We start from the raw sequence: 27,741 nt of genomic DNA on the forward strand, positions 1-27,741 counted from the left end.
AAACAGCTAAGCTTCGTAAATTTCAATTTCAATTTCGTAAATTTAAATTTAAATTTTACATTATAATAAAAAAAAGATTATTTTTCGATGTGTATATAATATATTATAAATTAATTATTAAAAAATATAATAAACATTAAATTTAATAAACATTAAATTGATTATATTAGTACTTAAAATTATCAACGAAAAAAAATAAAACGAAAAATATATACGCTTTGCAGTAAATAATATTTTTTTCAATATCACTGTAACTATTTAAAAAATAGTTTTTAATATAAAAAATTCAAATATACATAGAAAGTCATAGAAAATTTTATAAAAATTTAAAGTCACTCGGTATCATTTTTCTAATTTTTAATTGAACAATTCTGTTTACAAATACTTACGTTATTTTTTTAATATGATACAAGAATGAGTGGAATAAATGAAATGTTGCTACATATGTCAGCATCTCACTTTCTTCATTATTTATGCCACACATTATCTATGTCAATTCTTTTTTTAAATCACACAAGTATCTGATTTATTTGTAAACACATGATATCGAAAATCTTGGTTTTTCTTTTTCATATAAAAAAGTTATTTTAAAAAGCTTAAATTACGAACGATGGCTCGTCCTTGTTCGTCCAAATTTCGCAACACTGTTACGAGCGAGTTGCTCACGACGATGTCTGTGATTCGTGTTCTATAAATATACGAGCGATTTAAAAACGCAGTGACAGCAATAGCCACCGCCGTCTCGTAACTGCATTAAAATACATTTTTAGCACTCTGTCCTGTTGTTTCAGATCTTGGAAAGACGTGAGAATTATAAAATGCATGAAACTTACTGAAGCGTATTTCAACGCGCAGCGAAAATCGAATCAGAATTACTAAGATCGACATTGTGCAGATGCATATATGCATATGCATAAGTATACCGTAAGGATTGAGAGAGTAGGGAGATACAGGAAGAGCGATAGAGACGTATTATTTACAATAGCCAGTGGAATGGATGAATGCAAATGAACGTAACATTCGACACAACGTGTGAATGAAACGATCGAGTGATGTGGATAGAAACTTCATTCACGCTTGCTGTCAAAAAAAGCAGCATTACTATATCGATTGCGATCAACATCGAGTTTGACGAGGGACCGCAAACACCCGAAGCTTTGTTCGACTTACGTCCCCTTCCACTCGAAATGTGTATGTGTATGTGTGTACGTCGTCTTAATTATTAACCTTCCGGCAAAAGACGACCTAACGTACTTCTTTACGTTGCACTCTGTTTAGTTTAAAAAATAAAAATACAAGCTAACAAAAATTTTGTTATCAAAGATAACACTCTGACGATAAATATATAAAAGTTTTAAAAAATGATTTTTTTTCTTTTGTTCAAGACAAACGATGATTGTTTTGTACTATGATCAAAGAATCGCGATCGCTATAAAATAGAAAAGAATATTTACTTTACCAAATACATCATGAACAAAATTTATGAAACTTCCTTCGATATAAATCAACGCCTTTATTTTCACGCTCGCTAATCCAAACACCGATAAACTCCTGCACTTGCGCATCGCGGGAAATGTTTTATCAAGTGCGGGTGTGTCTGAAAAGCCTCAAGAAATTTCTATCCGGGTGCGTAGTCGCTGTAGATAATGAGTTTGGAAATACGGCGCCAATCTTACACAAAACTTCCATCTCGTCCTGCATGATAACGGATTGCAGACCGCGCGTTGTATACTTTATTCTAATAAAATCAAGCAGCTGTTACTAAAAATAATTAATATAAAACTTTTATATGCACATGAAAGCTTTTTAGATTTGAAATTTACTTGTATTTGTAAACAAAACATTCTTATTTAGCGAAATAAAATAGATAACAAACAAAAGAAAAAGCGAAAAATTTTTGAAAATGTTGAGATAATATTCATGTAAAAATAGAGAAAAAAGAAATAATATATTATTTATATATATATTATATATTATTTTTTATCTATACAATCTTTTGTTTCGATCTCTCCCTCTCTCTCTTTCTTTTTCTTTAACTATTGTCCAAATCAAGTTTAATATAATCATTACAGGTAACAAAATCGTCTCTGTTGGATAAAGTTTCAGAAAGTTTTAATGAAATCATAACCGAAAGATCCCGCCTCAAGTTATGTTCTCTTCGACATCCTTCTCCTTTTTGTGTTTACATGCATCCGCAGACAAAATCAGAACTTTATACATCAACATTTTAAATATAAAAATAATTAGACTAAAGTTTCTATAGAAAACAATATTAATCATACTGATCTTATCAATAAAAGAATAAAAGTATCATAAACAAAAAGTAAAATTATATATATATATATATATATATAATATTAATTTTTTTATTATTTTCATTGATACTGAAATCATAAATCTATGTCATACACATGACCCACTATTGAAATTAAATACTTGCATTATGTTTAATGCACCGCGTCTTGCGACGAAACAACAGAATCGAGAAACGATTTATGCATTCAGTAGGAGCTTGTATGAAGAAATGAATAATCTTTCGTCGCTAGAACGACTAAAAAGTTGATGTATGTCTCCGGCGTGTGTTAAAACTCAAGAGAAATGTCCCGCTATTATGCGATGAATGAGATAGAGGCATTGTCAGTGAAGAATCTTCTAAATTGTTTCTGACTATATAAACGTGAAATAAAATAACCGTGTAACAAAAGAGATCCTGTAATACTTTAACAATTGCAACTGCAGAATTGTACTTCAATATTAAGTATAACAGCGAGAAACGAAAATGTAGGTCATAAAGAGAGAGAAAGAGGCTTTGTGCACGTTTCTTTCGATTTAAATAATTTTGCTCGCGCTTAAAATAACGTCGCTTTTGAAGGATTATGTTGAAATCGACGAGCGTAACGAAGAACTAAATCTTTAATATCTCGTAAGAAACAGTAGCCTTCTGGGCGTCACTCTCATCAAAAGCCATACTCAACGATCAATGCACTCTCGTGACACCCTGTATATATACCCATAGCCTAAAGCAACGCGTGGGTGGGCGTTTCGCGACGAGACAACACACATACAGAAGGAACGTCGGCGTCTCTATGCAAACGCAGAGTGTGCACAGAATGGAGCACCCTGTACAAATTCTTTACTTTAAAAAAATGTTCAGCATGAGTCAGACTGCAGAAAATGGAAAGGATGCTGCATGAATATTTCGACATGCGACTGTTTATGCATGTACTTCGTTATAGTCATATGTAGGTCTGACTCAAAATTGCACTTAAACATTTTTATCAAATCAATTTTAATAAATTTTTAATCTTTAAGACCTACTTCATTAAAACTAAGTAAGTCTTGTAATATAGATAACTGTTAAAATATTTACATCTTATTTAATAAATGTATCTTAAAAAAAATTATACCTTTTTTTAGTTCCATAAAAATAATAAATGTCAAAGCGTAATTATTAATTTAAAGAATATAGAAAAAGGTCAAATAATTTAAATTATCATATCCTTTGATTATCAATTTCCGACTTCTTAATTATCTCTCTTTCTCTCTCAATCAATATCCATAATCGTTTGCTTTGTAGAATAATTTAAGAGTAAACCGAGCTTATCGACATTTAAATATTATATCGCGATAACAGCGATAAGAGTATCATACACACTCGCTTGATTTAATTAGATTTTAATGAAGGCAATGTCGTCCTTGCAGCAAAACGATTCTCTTTTATTTTCTACTCTAAAACATTTCAATATTTGACATCTTCATAAAATTTCCATTGAATACAATCTAGTATTTTAAGAGCAAATAAAAAAATAAGCGAGAAACGATAAACGATAAAAAATACATAGCATTAATATTGTATAACTGCGGAGGAAAAGTTATTTCTAACAAAGTAACTATAGTTTTTTCGTCAATATATTACGATTCAAAAAAATATTACAATATACACATGAAATAAAATGGTATAATAAATGCAAGAGATTAATATTGTCAAACTATATGATTCTAAAGTCTGAGAAATGCACTTTCGTAATTCAGTAAAATTCTTCTAAATTCCTCCAAGAAAGCATTTCAAGATATCATCAAAAGAAGCATATCAAAGAGTTTACAAAAAGAATACTACATCGACAGTTTTGTAATAAGTAGTAAAGCAAAGAAATACAAAAGTATGTTATTTAAAATGGAACGTTTATTTGCAATCAATATGACTCAATGTATGATTATAAAAATTTTCCTTCTGCTTCGAAAGAATGTACATCGCTATATCTCTCAAGAACTTTCGCAATAATAGACTTTTGTGACGGTTCGTCAAACTTGCGATATATCGTTTGAAATCTTTTTGCGATACATTGCGAAAATATGAGAAAAGTTAGAGAAGCGAATATATATAAAAAGTTAAAAATATATCAAAGTAGATATTGCTTTTAGATACCAAAGTACCGTCTATTCAAACTTATTTGTATTATAAATAAAAGATGTAAAAGACGATGTAAAAAGCCAAGCAAAATCTATATATCTTTATTGAAACTTTATTGAACTCATAGAAAATTTGTCGACATATCTGAAATATATAATGTTCAGATAAAACAGATTTTATCGTATAATTGAACAGAATAAATGATTTGCATATGATTTGAGGCACTGTTATTATGTCTTTACGAAATAAATTCCATTCATCGAATTTCGTATGCAAACAACGAATAAAAGTACACGGTGGTACACGTTAAACAGCTCATTGTTTTCGAGAAGAAACAATGATGCGTAGGAAAATTATTGACTAAATTTTCTCGACGACAATGAATCGAAAGATTGAAAAGAAGTTTGTATCGATTGAAAAGACGGTCATTTCGCGCGATTTCGTACTCATATCTCGTAAAGTAAAAAAAGATACTATCTGTAATATTTATATTTTTGCTACCTCTCTTTCTCCGTAAAAACGTCTAGAATATGTTTTTAATCAGATGTTTTAAATTACGTTTATCCTTTCAATTGGATATTTCAAGTTGCATAAAATGTGTTGGCAGTATTATAAAATAGAATAAGATTAATACAAATGATTGCATCACGATAGATTTTTAGAGATTTTCAGGCTCATTTAACATCTTATTGTTAAAAAATAATTTACACGCTTCCGTTTTAACACATCGTTTTTTATTATGTTTTTATATGCTAAGTGATCCTGAAAGCTGATATACGCTTGCTAATTATCCATCATTTATGAACGACAGTTGAACAAATAACAAATTTTATTTTTAGATATACTACAATTATACGCATAGTTAGATCAAGCAATTATGGCATTAATTGTACAGACCGCGGGCTAATGGAGTTCTTTCCGCGTAATAAACCGGTTATAATTGCATTACTATCTGACAGTAATCTTGAGATTGAAAGATTGAAATTTGAATTAGATATTTTGATGAAAGTGTGACACGTTCTAAATCGTAAAAGATTTAGATATACATATATTAAAGTGTAAATAATATTATTTACAAATTAAAGTATTATTTTTTAATTATTAATAAAACTAAGTCTTTTTAAAATATCAAAACAGCTTTTTTAAAGATATTATTTCCAAAAATAAATTCTAATCCTTAAATTCAAGCGTATTTTTTTGTTTTCAGGCTCAAAATATCAATTTTATTCTTTCTATATATAGCTATTTCGTATCGTATATTCAAGCAAAAAATGAACGATGACAATTCGTATCTTGTCGAAAATAATAAGATATATAATAGTTGAATCAATTCTCCGCGCCAAACACGCAATGCAAATTACGTGCAACATGTTTTCTGCCCTACAAAGATGTCATTGTCGTTCTACGTAATCAAGGTCGCTTATCATCGTGTGATTTAAATTCCTGTCATTTTCGCGCGCAGGTAGCCCTCGCTGTTTACGCGGTTACGTCCTTATTAACGCGCCTCGTTACGCAAGTACATAACGATGCAATCTTTTATTACAAAATTACAGCCATTATACTTGTATAAACGAAAAACTTTCGTATTTCTCGTGTGCTTTACATACTTAAATACATAGACTTTAATCAAAAATATTTTTAATTATTAAATTAAATTTAATAATAAATTTAATTATAAAATTATAAATAATTATAAATTTAATAATTAAATTTTTAATTATAAAATTATTATATTAAAAATTTGTTCAAATACATCAAGTTGCTTCACAAAATATAAACAAGAATATTTGTTAATATTTAATACGTTTCTTCTATTATTCTCAAAGTTATTCGAATAGGCGAATTTTCTTGCATAGTATTATATGTCAATTTGAAGAAAACGACACGCTTACCTTTAGTGAATTTTCATCCCGCGAATTCGAGGAAGCGATTCTCGTTATACAGCTTCCGCGTCGCATCGATAATCACCGTCGATAAAGCGATTGATTGACAAGTAGACACGTCGTGGACAAACTGGCTTGACAAACTGGCTGGACCACAATCGCAGTACCGTTTTCGCCCGACAATTCAATCCACGACTAAACTCTTGCGTCTCGTGATCGATAAAACGCGCGCATCGATCGATGAGCCGCGCGAATTCGTACACAAGTTGTGAAACAGCGTCCCGAATTTTACGAATGTCGATATCGATTCTCGCGATGTCAATCGTCACTGTCACTGACAAGTAAACGACGCTTTCGCGCTTAAAAATTTCGAACGCCGATTGTCATCGTTGACGGATCGATTTTAGCGAACTTTTCTCCGCGAATCAAACCGGGAAACCGAACTAAGTCGACCGCAGCGAAAAGCGTCAATCTCTAACCATACGATCAGCCGCGACAGTCGGCGCACACTGAATGCAGCCGCGGAGAGAGCCACGCGACTCGGCGCGAAAGCGAGGCCGCGCAAGATGGCCGCCGGCGCGCGCACGCATTGGTCGCATGTCGAATACATATACATATATGTATATTTACAAACTCACATATTTTGAAACTTTTTACAAGTGTAAAATGAATAGATAAAATAAAAGTATTATCATCACTATTATCGATATTAACACATTGTGAATCAATGTCTTGAATTTTTTAAGTATTGAGAAACAACGACTCACGTCTTTCGAATGTTTCACGTTGTTTTTAAATAAAAATATTACTATTATGTATTATTATTATATTTTTAATTAATATTATTATATATTAATAATAATGTTATTTTTTAATTAATATTATTATTATATTTTTAAATAAAAATATGTGCAGCAGAGGATAAGTTTAACAAAATATTATATACTTTGCTCTTTTAAAAAGGATATTTTGAATAAAAAATGGAAATTAGAACTTTACAATGTTATCCGTGATGTGTTAACATTAAGAGAGTTGAGTTATAAATAAATGCAACATTACTATTTTCAAATCTCATTTTCGCAACTACTTTCATTAATAATTATTCATGACCATTCAACACCATTTTTGATCGACAAATCTATTTTCCCGATGAATGAAAATTATCGCAACGGATTGAAAATCCCGTTTCAGGGCGATTAACGATCCTCACAGATCGGAAGCATCTTCAGGGCGTTCGACCCTGCAAGGAATGCGAGGTAACTGCAAATTTCCGGTAGGCGAGATTCTAAGAGGGATGGGCTCGAATCCGCTCTATCTGTCTCTATATCGCTCCATCTCGCGTCCTTCTACGATTGCTCTCGCCTCAGGCAACATTCGCTTCCGATGCGCAGCTTCTTCTCTTTTATTTCATTATTCGATCGCAATTACGCGGCGACGCCTTACGCGAGATTATTCTTTTTCATTTTCCTTCGCGTGTAAGTTAAATATCACCTTCGTTGAACTTCATCGTTTCACACATTTTGACATCATCGTGCGTATAATGACGGTGTCCGTTATACACAGAATATCTCTGAAAAAAATCTTTCGAATACTTTTAATTTTAATTAATTCTGACTTACAATTAGGGCATTAAAAAAACAAATTAGGGTTTATTATAATAAACTTTTTTTTATAATTCCATAATTTTGCATGCTTTAATACTATAAATTTAAATTAGAGAAACTTTAAGAATATAAAGAGTAATATAATTATTGTGCAATTGAAAGTTTTTTTGCTCTTACGAGAAAGCTCAGAGCACTCATTTTTCTTTATTTTTCTTATTTTTCTTGACAGAAATTCCGCGTCCGCGATATCACTCTTCCTTAATTGAGAAAAACTTACTCGCAATTATTACCACCCGTTTCTGCAACAGGTGTGCCAAGATCGTTAAGTGGATTGTAAAAGGGCGACGATTCACGGCATGCGAGATTATATGAACAAGCACACGTTCGTGAGAGCACGGGAGCATTTATATAAACGCATCCCCCGCGGCCACGCACACATTCTATTACATGGCCATTGCATCGCACAATCGAACGGACGCTGAAAATCATAAACATATCATATTCTGTCATTACGGATCGCGTTAAATCGCAATTTTCCCACAACCGATCGCGCAGCGTAATTAAAAGCGTATTTTGCATAGAAAAATTACCATCGTCATATCCCTACATCTTTTTTACAAGAATGTGATTATGCTACGATATCTTTTAATTACTATTATCAATTAAATTATTAAACTTATTAGCTGGCAAGAATACGAATAGGGATATGATCGATAAAATTAATTATAATATTTAAAATATTATATTTGTAATATTTAAAATATGAAAATACATAAGTAGGAGAATATATATTTACATTTTTGCATTTCTTTGTCTATTTTTCAGATATATTTGGATTTTTGAATTTTTGAGCGCTACTTGTTCTATAATAATTATTATAAAAATAAAGAAATATATAAATTTAAATATGAAATATAGATTGTTAAGGAAAAGTAAAACATTGAAATGGCATTTTTTCGTGTAATAATCTTATTACATTTACACGTTGTAATAAATTCATCGTATTTTAAATCGACATCCACACTTTTGAGATGAAAACAGATCGGAGAACCATCGATACATCCAACCGCAACGCGTGATGCCGATCGGCACCAGAAACTGACCACGAGACTGCGGTAAATCGAAAGACAATGCGGAACATTGGCAAGAAAGTCTATTGTTGCGTTATTACGAAAGTTCCTGCGGAAATTTATTTTTCCTATAAAAAGAAATATAATACAAAATACAATGCAAAATGAGCCAATAATTCTAGCATAAATTAAATATCTAACAATGATGACTAAATTTTGAATAATGAAAATATGACATAACAAATTATAAAATCCAATAGTAATGATATACAATTTTTACGAATATCAGTTTCAATTTGCAATAAATTATTCTGGCAATATATCAGGAAATCGAAAGTATAAAGATGCAAGAGAGTCATACATCGCTTGGATTCTGGCAAAGAGGAGAAATCTCTCGACTGCGATACACAATCGTATCATATATTTTCGATATTGCGAAATTTCTCGATTTCCACGTGTCATATATGTTTGTGAAAGGCAAAAATTCCTCGTGCAGAATCGCACGCGCCCAAATGCAACGTTAAGCCCCATTCTGGCACGCAACAGGAAATGCGAGCGGTTCAAACAATATGCTTGAAAAAGCGTAAATACAACAATAGCCGCGAGACAGCCGGTGCGTATTGCATTTTACGCGTTGCACGCATTTGGGAGTGCCAGTCGATTATTGCACACGACATGCGGGTCAACTCGTAAAATCGCGTGCGAATCGACCAACTCGATCGCTAAACTTACACGTTTCATTTGCCATGCATGTTTTATATATATTCTCAATTTCAAGTATTTTCTATCGCTAAACAAATGTATTAATCATTACAGACTTGCTTGCCGAATATAAAAACATATCAATTTTTTTTCTCTATGAATCGTACACCCAAGTATACATATATCCATATACTTTTTGTATGCAACATTACTGTCACGGTACCGTTATAAGAAAAAGAGAGATTATCATTCCACGCCTAAATACTTTTGAGGGCGGTAGAGGTGATGTTCAAACTGGTTTTAAGTAATTGCCGAGGGACATAAAACTGTCTGTGGTTTAGTATGGCTGTACGAACAACCGGTTTCCCCGAAAACAGAACAACACTTCAGTATCATGTATTTAAAGGCGCGCTAAAATGTGGATGGAATATTAGTGTAATGTAAAAGAAAAAAATATAACAAATATAAGATTTGAACATAAAATCTGATATTTGGTACACATACATACACAAACGGCATGCACATAATCTTGTTTACTCCAGATAAGAATCAATATATATATACTTATCATCTGTACTTTTTGTTCTTTAATATCTGAATAATATAGTAAGTCTATTTCAAGTGAGAAAATAAACCTATTGCAAAAAAATATATAGAATTAAATATTATTAGTACTTATTTACATATATGTTAATAATGTTTTAAAACATACATTATATATACTAAAATTGTATAATAAAATAAAATGATTTTTTACATTTTATTTACATGTAATAGATAAATTTTTAAATAATGTAATATATACGATGATGTAAATTTATTTGCATTAAAGCTCTAATAAATGTACTTTAATAAATTTTAACATACATGGGGTTTTAATATAAATAATAATATATAATAAGTTGAGATATTTATGTAATATCAGAAAAATCTTCCAAAAACTGGAATAGTCACAAAACTATGTGTGATTATGATAATATAATCATATTTCCATTATTATTTGTCAAAATGCTATTGTGAAAATTTATGTTTAAAAAATGCATTTTTAATTAATTTATTATCTGCATCAGAATATAGTATTATTTTCAAACAGCTTGTATATAAGACAGTACATCTTCCTTCAAATATCCCTTAGGCATATTTTCCTTATCAGTAATATTCCATGAGAATTCCAATATAGCTGTGGGAATTAATCGTAATTCTAAAAGTGTCTTATCATAACATTCTTCTATTAGCTTAATTCCGTCTGGTGTCACCAAAGAAAAGAACACTTTATCGTCAATTAAATTTTCATCAACAAATTCGATTACATTCTGGAATTTCTCATGTACCGAAAAGGTACCTTGTAATATTATTCCATCTGGAAATTTAATACGAAGTACGGCAAATTTATATCTTCTAAGTACGCGCTGCTCATCCTTCTCTCTCATAGCTTTTGTTCTTAGCATTTGATTTCTTTCTACAGCTTCCGATCTGATAATAATTCATTTAATTATATTACATTGATATTTTTTCATTTTATCATATCAAAAGCATATGTAACTTACCGCAATTGTTGTTCTCTTTTTAGTTCTTCTGGAGTTATAGTGAAAAAACTAGGTGGCAATTCATTTTTCATGCGAGCTTGGCTAGGCATTAATACTTGTAGATTCCTATCCAATTCAATAGGAATAGATTCTGCAGATTTCAATGCTTCATCTAATATTATAAGGTTTTCAATATTACAATTATTAGGATTCCATACTAAGAAATCTTCTTCGTTCTCATTATGTAACAACTTCTTTTGCTCAAAACCAGCTGCTTTTAAGAAATCTAATGCTCCTTCAATAGGCAAAACTTTTTCCTGAAAATGTACATTTATGTATTTGTGGATGTATGTATATACATATTTATATATAAAAGCTATTTTATTTTATTTAAATCAGATTATTTATATCAAATTAACTAAAAAAATGTAATATATTACTTGGAATATTCTATTACACATCCTGATTTTCCAATATTTCTCAACATCAGGATTGTTAATGATATTATCTAAATATTTGCCAAGTGTTTCTACACAGCTTTCAATTTTTTCTTTTCCTGTATTGCAATTCTGAATAATCAAACATGCTGTTAATCCTGCTTCTTCTCCTTTTACTTGCTCGTATAAAAATTCTCTAATTTTCTTTTTCCACTCCTCTCGAAGCAATACTTCATCGGATAAATATGGACAACGAAAGAATACATCAGTAACTGCAAAAATGGAAGGATCTTCGACTCTGTCTTTTTTCTCTTTCAATGATGTATTTTCTGTCTGTTGTAAATTTTGCTGTGCTTTTCTTTCTAATTCCAATTCACGTTTAACACGTGCTTGAATAGCAGCATATGATCTGTAAATAGAGTTATTATCTTTAATAGAGTTTATCTTATTACCTTTAATAGAGTTTATCTTTAATAGAGCAAAAATTTCATTAAGCTTATTAATATTACATACGTATTAAATCTTGGTTTATCATTTTTTTTTGCTTCTAATCTTGCTAAGGCAGCTTGACCTGCTATTTTGGCTTCTTCTGTAGGTTCCGCTCTCTTAATTGGTTCTTTAGATTCGCTCGCAGTACATATGCTAGTAGAATCTGTCAATCTATATACAAAAAAATCATAATGTATAATTAAACTTTATTGTTAAATATATTATCACTAAACTTGTTTCAAAAATATATAATATAATTGCAATTACTTGTATCCCTTTCCTGCTTTCATAAACTTTGCACTTGTCTTCTTTTTTTGGAAAAAAGACTTGATTTTATCAGCCATATTTATCAGATATTAAATTGTTGCTGCAATTTATATAAATAAAATATAATAATCAAATATCCAATATATTATTCAGTTGATGTATTACAATCTTCAGCTGTACCTAAAATAATATCTTATCATTATTTTGACCTTTAAGTGATATTACTTTTTTGTGTCAATCTTTGTAATTATTATCATAGACAAAAAAAAATAGAAAAGATAAGATATTATTCAGACGATCTTACCTGCTTTCATAAATTGCTCCGTAATTCTAGTGCCGTAAATATGCCAAGCAACAAAGATTAATGCCACCGTGCTCAGGAATGTCAACAGGAAGACTTTGAGCAGCTGAAGCTGAAAATCGTCGAACGCTAATAACGCTATCAGTTCGTGAAAAAATTCTCGTAGCTTCGACGATGTATCATCATCGAAGTTGACGATATCGTTGGAATTAAAGGTTAGCCCAAAAGTCGACGAAAGTAACGATAACAGGTTGTGCACGCATTTATTGATCGCCTCCGGCAAATAATTCGTCCAAGGACACGAATCCTCACATGCGCTGCTCATCACATGAGGGAGAGATTCCCGATATCCAAATTATCACTTGTAACTCGAGATTATCGAGCGGTTCCGCGAGATTTGTGAAAAATCAAATTTATGGGAGACACTATGTGATATATATGACCAAGTTTTTCCACAGTCATTACACCGATACATCTACAATCGAGAACCTAAAAATTACAACAAATTCCTACTTGATGGGTTTTGGAACGCGCGAAAATCGAAGAATCATTTCGCTACATGTAAAAAATATTACATATATGTACATAATATATCAGAATGAACTATAAATATATCAATGATTCTTCAAGACTAACACCCTGTCTGTCAAATATATATTTTTACATGTCGACATTCGACATTTTTGCGCGTTCCGAAATTAATGGAAAGAGGGGCGTTTTAGTCATGGGGTATAAATAGACAAGGGTCCATATTCTGAATCCTCTTTTATTGATAAAAGTGCCTTTAAAAGTGGCTTATAAGCCTTCTGATTGGCTGTATCGATAAAAGAGGATTCAGAATATAGACCAAGATGTATCGTATTGCGCAGTATTTTATGATAGTTGCGGCACCCAAGTCACAAGACGGCACTGACAGCGGCCGTTTGACATTTACGCCCGCGAGCTTCTACCCTACCCGTTTCCCGTTTCTCGCTGAACAGCGACAGTGCTCTCTATACCATACTCGGAGAGTATTCCGTCTCCTTCCGTCTACCAATTGATTAGCTGTAATGGCTATAGTGTATATATCGTGATCGAATTATATCATAATCAATACATAATCACAGTGCAAATCCGAAATACGCGAAGACGCGTAAAGAAAATAAACAAACATGGTTCAACAATATCAGTCGCCTGTACGAGTTTACAAGCATCCGTTCGCTCTTGTCATGATGGTATGTTTGTTATGTATTACACAACCTTCGAACTTGGCCGTCATAAAATATTTACTGAACACTCCGTGTTTCTATATCCTTCACGGCACACATGTGCATATCCCAGATAATCCAATAAACCGATCCAATAGTCGAATCAGATGAATACCTATATTAAATCACATATAAGAAAGCGTGATAATCTTATAAATGTCATTTTTTTTTCTTTCTAATTTACGTCTAAACATGCAAGTCATTTAATTGCCCTCATTTTTTTCTCGCGAAATGGATCAATTATCATATTATCATATTATATAATGCACAAGGCAAACAAGAATACATTTTATCTGTTTACAGGCATACGAGCGTAGATTTCCAACATGTCCACAGATACCAGTTTTTATCGGATGTGAAATTATTTCAGATGAAGAAAGCGAGGACGGTGCTATTAGAACTACAGAAAGACGATGTAAATTAAATGTCGATGCACCTTATATCTTAAAAAAGGTTTGTCCATATGTGGGTGATCTTATATTATGACATTCAGTCTGTCATTTAGTTATTGTAAAAATTTGTTTTTATTATTATTATTACTATTAACAAATATTAACTGTTAGATTTAAAATACTTGAAATTTTTAGTTTTATTTGATTTTGAAGATTTTGTACATTAGTAGCTATAAAATTAAAAATTATTTTATTAAAATAGTTTTTATGCATCAGGAAATAATGGTCAATATATTGTTATTTCAGATAATTGGTGTAGATTTTGTATACTTCATTCAAAGGAATGTTTTAGATAGACGCAATAATGTTTTAGAAATAGAAGCATACAACGAAAGTTTCGCCACCAGAGTAACAGTTATTGAAAAATGTAGATATTTTGTAAGTATTAGATATAGATTTATTCGCGTATACACACACATACATATTTTATAAAACTTTACTTTTTTATATGTTAGAAGTATTGTATTGTATATTTTCTAACTTTATATAAAAAATAATTAGATTCTAATTTTGTTTCTCTCTTTTTAGATTCATCCTGAAAATTCAGAATGGACTTGTTTTGAACAAATAGCAAGTTTAGATATTAAAAATTTTTTTGGTTTTGAAAACTCAATGGAAAAATTAGCAATGAAGCAATATGCTCAAAATATTGCTAAGGTAATGCACATTTATAACACTTTCTATTATACAAATGATGGATATAATGATTATAATACAGTAACAGTATATCAATTTTATTATCATATAAAATGTAATTATATATAATTAAAGGGTAAAGAAATTATCGAATACTTTATAAATGATTTGAAAGAAGAAGGCATTACTTATGTTCCTCCTTGGAAAGATCCACAAGAAGGATCTTCTGAAGAAGAAAAGTAAGTATATCTCTGTGATTAAAAATTAAATTATAAATATATTAGAGTCTATACATTTTTTGGTTGCATAAATTTTACATTGCTTGTAAGGAAGCATCATCATGGATGAGCACTTCAGATATCAAGAGCACAAGTAATCATCTGTGTAAAAAAATAATATTCAGAATCTTTCTAATTGTAACGTCTTGCAATTTTAATTCCAGCAGTAAACATTTAACACATTTTACCTAAATTCATACTAACAATTTATATTGAGCAATTATTTTCGGTCTGCAATGGTTACTTTTTTTATGTAGGAAAAATGTGGTCGAAAATAATGAGTTATATAGTGACAAAGAGTTATGTAATGTCGACAGTAAACTGCCCAGCAACAGAGGTATGAATATTATCTTTTTTAATACATATTTTGGTAAATAATAGAGTGTATATGTAATAATTTATTTTTATTTTCTTCAATTCTTCTCAGAAATGCAACTATCTTCGGATTATATAGAGAGATATTTAGGAAAATTAGATATGATGCAGGAAAGCAAATTAGTGCAACTTAGACATAGTATAGAAGAACTGAGGGGAAGCTCGGTACCGGGTTATGCAACGCTCCTACGGTTTCTGAGGGCTACTGAATTTTCGGTTGAAAAAGCTAGAGAAATGTTAACACAGTCTTTACATTGGAGAAAAAAGCATCAAATCGATAAACTCCTCGATGAATATGAAATGCCACGAGTAGTTAAAGATTACTTTCCTGGTGGCTGGCATCACTTTGATAAAGGTACTCAATAAAAAAAACTGCTACAAATGTCATACATTGATCTATGCTGTAAAAAATATAATGCCAATATATGTAATATATAAAATGATGTATAATATACCATTTTTTGTAATTATATATCCTTTGATGTATAGATGAACGACCTTTATATATTTTAAGACTGGGTCAAATGGATGTCAAAGGTCTACTTAAATCGATTGGGGAAGATGAATTGTTATTACTAGTAAGTTATATTTGAAAAATATTTTAAAAAATCGTTCGGAGTGATAGTTAAGAGTTCGATTTTATTTTTCTATAGGCGTTACATATCTGTGAAGAAGGTTTACACTTGATGGAAGAAGCTACTACTGTTTGGGAACATCCAGTCTTGCAATGGACTTTGTTGATAGATTTGGAAGGTTTAAATATGAGACATTTATGGAGACCTGGGATAAAAGTATGGATATTTCAATATGAAACAAATATAATTTATAACTAGAATATTAATTTATGTAATTTATAAATAATTATATATTGTTAAAGTATAATAATTTAAATTTGCTCCAGGCATTATTAAGAATAATAGAAATAGTCGAGGCAAATTATCCAGAGACAATGGGAAGAGTTTTAATCATACGTGCTCCTAGATGCTTTCCTATTTTATGGACACTTATCAGTACTTTTATTAGTAAGATTTTATAATTATTAAAACTTAAAATGTATAAACTAATTATTACAAATACTACTTTTCTACTAATTATATATATATTAAAATTGTAGACGAAAATACTAGGAAAAAGTTTATCTTTTATTGTGGTTCAGACTATCAGGAACAGGGTTCTGGAGGTCTTAGTGAATACATTAATCAAGAATTTATTCCTGAATTTCTTGGTGGTTCTTCAGAGGTAAGACTACAATAATATCAGCAAAAATTAAGATATATAAACAATATATTTATTATTGATGCAATATTTACAATTGCAAATATTGTATATATTATTAAACTCCACATATCAATAATAAAAATATATTGTTAATATATAATTATTATACTTTATTATATAATAATGAAATGCTTTTATGGCAATATAAATGTCATAAAAATATAAGTTAATAAGTTCCAATATAATTTATGCACTGTATAAACAAAATATAGTGCAATATATATACTATAATACATAATTAAATTAACACCAGATTATTATAACACTCTTAAATTTAATATTTATTTTATAAAAGAATTTCAACATTCTCTCTTTTTGAAAAATATACAATAGTGCCGTTTTTTAAATATTCATGCTAGAGTAATATATTGCATGTTAAATACTAGGAAATGAATATATGCGAAGTCTATAGTATGGTACCTCGAAGATTTTACATTTTCGACACAACTGCAAACAGCGTAAGAAAATGATACAAAATTTATGTTGAATATGTTGTAGAAGTTGTTCTCTGCAGCTAACTGGCTTTAAAAAATGTGACGTTCTTATTTGGGATAAAAAATGTGACATTCTTATTTGTGACGTCTATATTTATTATAAATGCACATTATTATATTTTGATAACAAAGAAGCATTGGTCGAAAAATTGTTAAATGTAATATTAGCAGTTGCTAGATACATTGTCTGTGTCACATCTGTATATTCCTTTATCTTTCTATCATATATCAACTATATCTGATTGTGAGACCAGACTATATACAAATCCATTCTACATCAGAAACCAGACTGTATATCAATCATCTACTGTCTTTATAATTTTTTTTATTTATTTTTTATTTATTTCTATAATGTACATAGAAATATTTCAAAAGTAATCCATTGAGACATTATTTATGTGTATCATTAAATATAATCAGAAACCCATGTAATGCACGCAAATTCAAGCACTAATTAAAGAAGTATAGAACAACACAAGGCACATGAAAAGTGAAGTAATTCTGCGTGCTAGCTAATTAAATTTCAAAATATTTTAAACAGTTTTCCAAGTATATAATTAATAAATGACATAGATAAATCTAAATTTTAAGTTTTTAATCACAAAGTATTTGAAATTTGATTAGCTATTAATTATATGAAAACTTTAAATATCTGATAAATTTATATGTATATATCCCATAACAAAGATATAATATAAACTATAAGTATATCTAATTTTTCATAAGTATATCTAATTTTTTTATTTCTATTGAAATGTCAGACATACATAATGGAAGGTGGGGTAGTCCCGAAAAATTTATACAAAGACTTGGAGGGTACTTCTGGTGAACATGAACATAGCTTATACCACTCCATCAGTTTGAGCCGTGGCCAAACACATCGTGTGTTCATAGAATCAGATGATCCAGGTGCTGTTTTGACATGGGATTTTGATGTAATGCGGCATAATGTTATATTCACAGTACTTCACAAGTCAAGAAATAGCGAAAATAGTGCTATTGCAGGTAAAATATTAGAGACAAATTTATGAAATTACATATCACACATAAGTAACATTTTTAAACAACTCAAAGTAGAGACATAACGTACATATTACAGTGCTAAGAGACCTTTGATTATTTTTGTAGAAATCTCAGAACTTGCAATAAGTGGTGACCATGAAGTCATTGTTGCAAAAGAATTGAAAGATAATTATGTTAAAGTCGAGCCTAGTATAGTTTGTCACGATGGTGAAAGCATCCAAGTATGTATTCTCTTACATAATTTATGTATTGATATTTGATATGAGAAAGTATATAGCTCCATACATGTGTGAAATCGTTGATGAAAATATGACAAGAACACAAAAAAATATATTTTTGTTATAGTTTTAATTTTTTTGTACTAATTTAATTAAAATAATCTAAATTATATAATTGTTTCTTGTATAATAGTACAAACAGATATATTTATATATCATAGAGTATACTTCACATTTTTATCTTTTTGTGATTTACCTAAATACCTTTGTAAATGATTCTATAGTATAGTATTTCTATAGTATTTCTATAATTTATAAAATTATTAATCCTTGTACAGGGAACGCATATCATGCAAGATACTGGTATTTACATACTACAGTGGCATAATCAAGAAGACCAAGCCGAATTTCTTCCATCTATTAGTTCTCATAAGGCTCAACTTATGTATTTTTATGAAACATTGCCATCTGCACATTACAGGTGCATAAAATATTTGAAATAGTATAAAATGCAAAAATATATATATATATATATTTTTTTTGCATTTTATACTATTTCAAATATATATATATATATTGAAAATGTCAATATAAAAAATGTTGTTCTAATAAATGAAAAATATGTATTATGTGCATTTTATATATATATATATATATATATAAAATGCACATAATACATATTTTTCATTTATTAGAACAACATTTTTTATATTGACATTTTCATTGATTTCTTTTAGGGGTTCAATGATGAGTTTGCAGTCTGCTATAAGTGGAAGATCAGAGGCTAGTTCATCATTATCTAGATGAAAAGCGATGGAAGTGAATGCTGAATTGCAAGAGACATGAAATCATTTTAGTTTTAATGTTTTAGTAATATATCCCATACAGCAACAATATTGATGCAAACTTCTGTGCTGTTATGGGATGTTATAAAATCTCTCATTTGTGTTTAAGGAAGCTAAAAAATGCAATTTAGATTTTAATTAATCTGATATTTTAATCTGATATTTTAATTTTCTTTGACACTGTTGCTTATGTGTATACATCACCAATTCAATTCTGAAGCCTAAAATACTCACGTTGACAATTACAAAGCCAATGACAAATTATAGTTGTTGAACAGTAATACAATATATAATAATGTTATCTACTTAAACTTTATTTTCATATAAAAATGAAATATAGAGGAAATTTAGTCAAAATAAGATCTTGTACATTTTATATAGATCATGTTGCAATATAAAGATTAAAGACACCGTTGCAAGAGCACATTATAATTTCCAGCTCTGAAGTAGACGGTAATACAAATTGTGCAATTGAATTGTGATTTAATATTAATTTATATAAACATACACATACATTTATAGATAAAGACGGGTAACGAAAAATGTTCTTCCCTCATAAGATTACATTTTACTCAAATTATTCAAGAAATATGTATAAAAAAAGTAATGTTATACTATATTAAAAAACATTCCATTGATCTGAATGATAGAACATATATTTAAATTATTTTTGACATATTTCCACGAGTCTTTTAACGTAGTGTCCAAGAAGATTAATAAGTTGTAGGATCTTAATATAGTATAGTAATAAGATTAATAAATTGTAGGGTTATAACATAAATTAATATATCGAGTATATTAATTTATTATTAATATATGTTTAGATTAATATATGTTTAGAAGTTAAATACACTAACTGCGTTATTAACTATCTAAAAATTAATGGAAACATGTAATACGTTTTTAGTAATTTATAATGTGCCAATAAATATTAAAATTAATGAATACTTTTAATACAATGGAATGAATTAACGAAATTAAACATAAAATTAATTGTGAGAAATTATAATATATTAATACAGAATATAACGTATATTCATTGAATATGAATAAAGTTTTAGCAGCAAAATATTTTAATATGTTATTGTTAATTTTTAGATAGTCTACAAAAATCATTAATTGTATGCATAATATATGTATAAATTATTTAATAATATAGAATAATATTAATATAAAGTGTAATTAGTTAAATTAATTCTAAAAAATGCAGAATGAAAAATACTCAGAGAAAAATATATATTGTATAATAAATATAGTCAGTTAGAATGAATAATATACAAACAGAGAAAATGTGTTGAAGGAATACATTCATACTTTCGATAAAAAACATTCTATAAAAATACACACAGAGAGAAAACTTTTATAAAAAATTATCTTATCACTAAGATATAATTTGTAAAATTATAAGTTTTATTTAAATTATATTTATAATTAACTATATCAGTAAACAGAAATATTCTTCCCATGTATTCTTAACAGATTCCGTCTTGATGATGACTAATTGCAAAGAGTCTAGTTAAAGAAACACAAAATGTATTTTTCAAATGAAGATTTTTAGAATGAACAAAAAAGTAGATGTGTTTTTTCTAGAATAGCATGACGTAATAATAATATGATCAATCAGTTATATTTGTTAAATAGTTAATTGTAAGTTAAAAATGTAAAGTTTACTAGTTATTCATCACAACAGAATCTACAAAAATTGCTGTTTTAGAATGTAGTTGTGTAATTAGTATGTATGAAGAGTGTATGTAGTATATTATTAGCAAGAAATAGATAATATGTAAATTTATTATTTGAATAATAAAAAGATATTTATAAAACTTATTACTATTCTATAATGTAATATGCATCTTGTGACTGGAAATTAAAGATATTTACTTGAATCGAAAACTAATCACATTATAAATACTATTGATCCAAAATATCAATTACTACTATAATAGAGTTAGTAGTTGTTATTTCTATTATCATCATATATCAATATTGAAGCTAATGAAGTTTAAATGGATTTATCCAATTATCATTGAACATATATAAAAAGATTTGTTTCCAAGTTTTAACATTTATAAATAGTAATTATACTTCTTGAGTAATCTCCTTAGATTAGGATAAATAAAATAACAAGAAAAGTGGTTTTAACAATTTCTTTGGTTTTCATAACATTGTATTCTACAATTCGTACATATATATTCAAATGGATACGTACATATATAGATACATACATCATATATACATACACACACTCACACATATATATGTATGTATGCGTGTGTACATATATATGTATGTATGTATACGCTTTGCAATTGTACATTTTATACGTCCATCGTACATATAATATATATATATATATATATATAAAAAACAATTTTGACATTTTATAAGACTGTGTAATAATAATGTTCCCAAAGCTATGTGCTTTACATATATCATGCAGGAACTCTCGATTCTTTATAATATTTTTTAAAATCCATCTTAAAAAGAGATAAAATATAAAATTATTTTCAACTTTTCATAAATTTCGTATCAAAAATTACAAAATACATAAAAATTCGTCCTTTGGATAAAAACAAAGAGACGAAGTACAAAAGATGTTTGGTATTTTTGTTTACATATAATATTACATTATTTCGCAGCATGATTATTTGCTATTTAAACAATGTTAAAAATGCAATATAAATGTATAATAATCTCTTTTTCATATAAAATTAAAAAAAATTATATGAATATATAATTTCTATCACTCCTCAACATATTCAGACATTTCATAATAATTGAAATTGTTGAGTAGGTAAAAAAGATATGCAAAAAATATAAAATCTCGTCGGCAAATTTAGTTTCTAATTGGAGAGAATTAGAGATTTGTTGATATTCAATGATACAACATTAAATGCATAACTGTATTAGGCAAATAGCTTGGAATGTTTTACCCCACATTAATTTTAGATATACAAGTTAAGAGGAGTAGATTAATTTATCACAATAATGTTTTATAATAATATGGACAAGAAAAATGTAATAAAATAATAACATGTCTGAATTGTTCTAAGATTTTTCTAAGAAATATCGTACTTTAGAAGGAAGAGCAAATAACTCTTATAGTATAAATATTTGGAAAGTTTTGGAATTCTCCTAAGTATCTTTTTCTCTACACAAATATCAATTCTCTTTGCTGAACTTAAAGAATATATAGTTATAAAAGTGAATATTATGTACCTATTATGTATATCTTTGACTATAAAAATTATAGAGTGGCTATATTTAAATTTAATGACTAAAGTGCATCAGGAATGAATAAATATAACATATGTAGAATATGTTATCTATAAATCCTTGGCAGTACTCTTTTATGAGAAAAAGTCAATAATTCATGTTTCTGTAGTCAAAGATATATATAACTTGATGCAATTTTATTATACTTTGGCATTTCTCTTTTCAAACATTTTCTATAAGGATATAGTTGATTTTTTTTTATCTAGCATTCCTTTGATCTAATTTTTACTTCTATTTTAACTCAATTATTTTCTTCTAAAATAAAATTCTCTTTCTTTCGCCGTTTTTCTCAAAACATTTGTCATGTGAATGAAAGTAAAAGACAAAGCGCGCAACATTATACATATGTGCCGTTAGAATTAAAATGGAAATTGAAGAAAAATACGGGAATAGAGGAAATATTCGATCTCGATAATTCTAAATTAGAAGAAATTAACTAAATTAACAATATTAACTAACAATATCAAGTTAGTATGACTTCTTATCTCAGTTCTAAAATAAACAGAAAAACTTAAACTTTCTTAGCTACATGATTTAACAATAACTTCACAATGAATTAAATCAAGATTTTTCTAAAATATATTTTCTACTATATTATTTGGCAGAAAAGATAGATTGGATAGGCAAATATCTTTTTAAAGTTAAGACTATTAGGAAATAAATATTGATAGATAAAAATCTCTTTTGGCAATATTTTTAAGTACTGGTGACACCTTTACGAGCTACTAAAAGATTTAACACTGGATGCTTTCTTATATAAGAAACTGCTTTCTTGTGAGTTACCATTGTGAAGTCATATCCATTGCACTGTAAAATTTTATCATGCATCCTAAGACCACTTTTTGCAGCTGGTGATCCTTCGTGTACTTCTGTTACATATATACCCTGAGAAGAAAAGCAAATTAATATCAAGTTTTTATGTTCTCTTAAAATAATACAAATTGTATCTAAGCGATTTATTTTAAATCATGTAATATCTTACATTGTCTGTATAACCCTGTGGACTTTTTGTGAAATCTTGATCGATCCCACCACCAATTTTAAAACCACATTTCATCACTTCTTCGCCATTCTCATTAATTTCTGTTTCTTTATGTAACGTGATTGGTATCTGAAATTAATTAACAAATACATATATATTATGCAATGAACAATAATGATACAAGCATTACTATTTGAAGAATGCTGCCTGTTAAACTGTATATTTAGAAGAAATAATATCCCCCTTAGTAGCTCGGGTACCTTAGGTTCGCTAAAGCCCATACTCACTACAGTGAGCCCCTGAGGTGTCCTTAGTAAGGTGTTTATGTCAGGATAACACATCTACAGAATTTAAGGATACATACGCTTAGGCACTCCATTGCAGTACCCGGCTGATGTTGAAAGGCCATTTTCGCGCACATAATAAGGACCTTGGGCCTGCTACGCTTTTTCCTCTTAACAAATCTTTCCGGTGATTCACGTGCGACTGATCGTTCACGCCAATAATGTACGAATAATGATAAATTTTCGATTGGCGTTTCGATTTGCAAGTATAAAATATTCGAACGGACGAAAAAATTCGGCTCTCGCGCAAACGTTTTAATGCAAGTGTTGGGGTTAAAAACAAAATTTTTTATAAATTTCGGAGCGCGAACAGATGACCGCAAACTGGACTTTCTGAATGAGCTTACACGACGCTTGACAGACATGCGCGTTATCGAGGTAAACGCATGACACACCAGAGAGAAGACTGAGAGATGTCATGGCCTGCTTTTAGGTGATCCCTGAAAGCGATACTCCCTCTATGGACATTGAAAACGTCGACATGAACTACAAAGCTAATGTCCATGAATGTTCTCAGAGGATAATATATAATGTGCACAATTTCTGATTTCGTTCCGTGCTATGTGCACGAAATGCCGGTAGCACCAGAGTATAACAAGATACTTATGGATATAAATTGATAGTAAATAAATTATTCAATAGCGAAAGATGTTGCAATCTTCTAATGTAATGTTCAAAGATGAAATAAATATTTTTCTATATTCATTGCCATATTTATATATTTTTATTTACAAAACACAAAATGTCTGCTGTGGAATAAAAACATTTTTAAATTAAGATTTCTATAAATCTTAATTAGCAGTAAACTGATCTTTGATATTTATTAATAATTTTTTTAATTATTTAAAAATTTAATTATTAATACATGTATAAAATTTGTCAAATTAATCACTGATTCTTCTAAAGTTTTTATAATTAAGATTCGAAAAATATAGATGTTATAAAATATTTTAAATGTCTCTTCCTTTATATAAAATATAAAGAATTCATATGTTCCATTTTAATATAGCCAACATTATTTATATATTTTTATTATAATTTTTATACCAGCATAATATTTTTATGCTTAATACTTTATATAATACAATGTACTAAATTATAAAATTTAATATAATTACAAAATAGTATTACTATTAATAAATAGGTTGTATTTATACTGTCTTTTAGTTTCTAATCATTTCCAATCACTATGCATTTCTATCCAATATATTCTCTTCTTCGAGTTCTTGGATTATTATGGTTTATTGTATTCCTTTGTGTTAAAATCATAAGGATTACCATCATTTGTCATGCTTATTCCTTCCTATGGAGTCCATCGAAATATTTTCTATGGACATTTATTCTCTCGGGTATAGATATTCAAATCACTCAGAGAGAGAGAGAGAGAGAGAGAGAGAGAGAGAGGAGGAGAGAGGGTTTGAGATATTCAAATCACTGTAGTTGCCTTTTTTCTATTTTCTCAATTACTGTCTCTTTTTCTTTCATTTTATTCAAAAATATTAATATAATTAAAAATAACATATATATATATATATATATATATATATATATATATATATATATATATATATATAATTTCGATATCTCTCTTAGTCTGACTCTTTCCCTTCGATCTGTCCGGCATGGGTAATCCTATCTAATTACGGCCGGCACTCATAATTCACTCTTATATTTAAGATCGTCTTAAGTAAGTTGGAAAATACAACTATTTTACTAACTGAACGGAATCTCAAGACGCGATCTAAGATACTTAAGATTATTTTAAATATAAAAATAGTCTATATGAATATCGGCGTACGTTACCGCCGGCATAGCTCTTAGATTCATTAAAGTACTCAAACCTCCTCACCCGGCAAATGCCTCCGTTAAAGTGGAGATACGAGGAGGAAAAAATTTTTTTTTAATTTTATTTTTATTTTCTTTCAATACAGGGTTTAATACAAAAGTGAATGTAAAATATAATTTGAAACTTAATACAAAGTAATTTTTATTTATTACATGGAATAATTTATTACGCGACAATGTCAAAAATATACGTATAATATGAAATTTACTAAAAATTTTTATATAGTCCAGACAAGCCTGATTAGCGATGATTAATTACGCAACATTTATCATTAATAATCGATATGCGATAATAGAATTTAATAAGTTTTATGTAACGTAAATATATATAATCGTGATTAAAAGAGTCATTAATAAAAATTATTGATCATTTCTTCAATTGTAGAAGAAAGTATTTGCATTACTGGCGCATTTTGTGTAGATTATCAAAGGAAATATTCAAAATACGGAAAAATAAAATAACCTTCGATGTAAATCAACAATTAAATTACAAAATAAATCGCGATTTAAAATTCGCGAGAAAACGCGAATAAATAAATCGATAATAATCGGAATATTCGATTACGAGAAATATACGTATAATTTTTATAATATGATAATCAAAACCATCAATAGATACGCGCGCGACATAATTATTATCACACAAATGATGATACACGAAGATATTTTAATAAACATTTGTGGTCCGTATTGTTTATGAACATAAAATTCACTGTTCAATTTATTTGTGATTAATACGCGATTTTATACGAATTTCGCGATTGAGAATAAAATACATATCCTATCTTGCGCATGATTAGCTAAATAAGATAAAATGAGCTTTATAAGCTTTAAAATATAATTAAAAAATCGTGTTATCGCCACGTTTAATAGAGAATTGAATGATTTTATCAACGTCCCTCTAATAATCGATGTAATAATAGAATTTAATAAGATTTATCTAGTGTAAACAATCACGATTAAAACAGTCATTAATAAAGTTATCGACCGTTTTTTAATTATAGAAAAAAATATTTATATTATTAGTGCATTTTACGCGGATTATTAAAGACAATATTCAAAGACGTGGAAAGATAGACAAAGCTTCGATGTATAAGTCAACGATTAAATTATAAGATAATATTATAAGATATATTTATAAGATAATATTAAATTATAAGATAAATCGCGATTTAAAATTCCCGAGAAAACGCGACGAATAAATAAATCGATAATATTCGGAATATCCGATTGCGATACGTGTGTGTATATCTTTTATAATATAATAATCGAAGCGCCCTCAATTACATTAGATATATATAATAGACATTATTATATTGTGCGCGATATAATTATTATCACATAAATGCGAAAATATTTTGATAGACAATTTGATGTCTGTAATGTTTACAAATATAGTACTCACTGTCCGAGTCATTTGCGAATCTTTATAAGAGAAATCGCGATTTGAATTCACGCGAAAACGCGACGAATAAATAAGTCGATAATATGTGGAATATTTGATCGTGATACGTATAATTTTTATAATATAATAATCCTAGCTCTCAATAGACACGAGCGCGATATAATTATTATCACGTAAATATAGAAAATCAAAGATATTTCGACAAACATTTGAGGTCTGTAATGTTTGCGAATATACAATTCACCGACCGATTTATTTCCGAATTTTTATAAGATAAATTGCGATTTAAAATTCGCAATAAAACGCGACGAATAAATAAATCGATAATATTCCAAATATTCGATTGCGCATAC

The 27,741-nt window shown here is 28.8% G+C and overlaps 4 protein-coding genes across 8 annotated transcripts in view; 1 reads left to right on the forward strand and 3 right to left on the reverse strand.

Annotated features, from left to right (window-relative positions):
* Nucleotides 1–27,741, reverse strand: part of Ec (ubiquitin specific peptidase echinus) — a 98,149-nt gene that overhangs the window by 58,882 nt on the left and 11,526 nt on the right. For 2 of the 3 annotated variants that reach the window (XM_083099463.1, XM_083099461.1), the window contains exon 1: nucleotides 6,304–6,807. The exons of the other annotated variant lie outside the window; for it this stretch is intronic. The gene's annotated coding sequence lies outside the window, so the exon portion shown is untranslated. Of the gene's footprint in view, nucleotides 1–6,303; nucleotides 6,808–27,741 lie in introns of those variants that run through there. 3 annotated transcript variants of the gene reach the window in all.
* Gint3 (GDI interacting protein 3) lies at nucleotides 10,136–12,832 on the reverse strand. 2 transcript variants are annotated; one of them, XM_083099468.1, is made up of 6 exons: nucleotides 12,694–12,832; nucleotides 12,390–12,569; nucleotides 12,147–12,293; nucleotides 11,637–12,042; nucleotides 11,218–11,513; nucleotides 10,136–11,143 (listed from the first exon to the last, which is right to left on the reverse strand). In XM_083099468.1, the coding sequence occupies exons 2-6, from the start codon at nucleotides 12,464–12,466 to the stop codon at nucleotides 10,756–10,758; spliced, it is 1,314 nt and encodes a 437-aa protein (XP_082955594.1). In that variant the 5' UTR covers nucleotides 12,467–12,569; nucleotides 12,694–12,832; the 3' UTR covers nucleotides 10,136–10,755. The 2 variants fall into 2 exon arrangements, with proteins under 2 accessions (XP_082955594.1, XP_082955595.1); XM_083099469.1 differs by having other exon boundaries at nucleotides 12,390–12,489; nucleotides 12,694–12,831.
* On the forward strand, nucleotides 13,538–21,363 carry Retm (real-time). Of its 2 annotated transcripts, XM_083099467.1 has the most exons (15): nucleotides 13,543–13,904; nucleotides 14,241–14,390; nucleotides 14,636–14,767; nucleotides 14,918–15,046; nucleotides 15,161–15,264; nucleotides 15,561–15,640; nucleotides 15,731–16,033; nucleotides 16,168–16,256; nucleotides 16,332–16,469; nucleotides 16,580–16,700; nucleotides 16,793–16,917; nucleotides 18,212–18,455; nucleotides 18,579–18,694; nucleotides 19,030–19,172; nucleotides 19,429–21,363. In XM_083099467.1, exons 1-15 carry the CDS (start codon nucleotides 13,842–13,844, stop codon nucleotides 19,496–19,498), a joined length of 2,007 nt encoding a protein of 668 aa, XP_082955593.1. In that variant the 5' UTR covers nucleotides 13,543–13,841; the 3' UTR covers nucleotides 19,499–21,363. The 2 variants fall into 2 exon arrangements, 1 of the variants encoding a protein (XP_082955593.1); XR_014438901.1 differs by lacking the exon at nucleotides 18,579–18,694 and having other exon boundaries at nucleotides 13,538–13,904.
* LOC145972041 (tax1-binding protein 3 homolog) lies at nucleotides 21,670–24,523 on the reverse strand. The gene is made up of 3 exons (XM_083100241.1): nucleotides 24,159–24,523; nucleotides 23,795–23,923; nucleotides 21,670–23,697 (listed from the first exon to the last, which is right to left on the reverse strand). Exons 1-3 carry the CDS (start codon nucleotides 24,501–24,503, stop codon nucleotides 23,509–23,511), a joined length of 663 nt encoding a protein of 220 aa, XP_082956367.1. The 5' UTR covers nucleotides 24,504–24,523; the 3' UTR covers nucleotides 21,670–23,508.

The sequence above is a fragment of the Camponotus vicinus genome, unplaced genomic scaffold (genome assembly GCF_025532165.1).
Source record: "Camponotus vicinus isolate PSW18456_S1 unplaced genomic scaffold, iyCamVici1.0 SCAF_5, whole genome shotgun sequence".
Lineage (NCBI taxonomy): Eukaryota > Metazoa > Arthropoda > Insecta > Hymenoptera > Formicidae > Camponotus > Camponotus vicinus.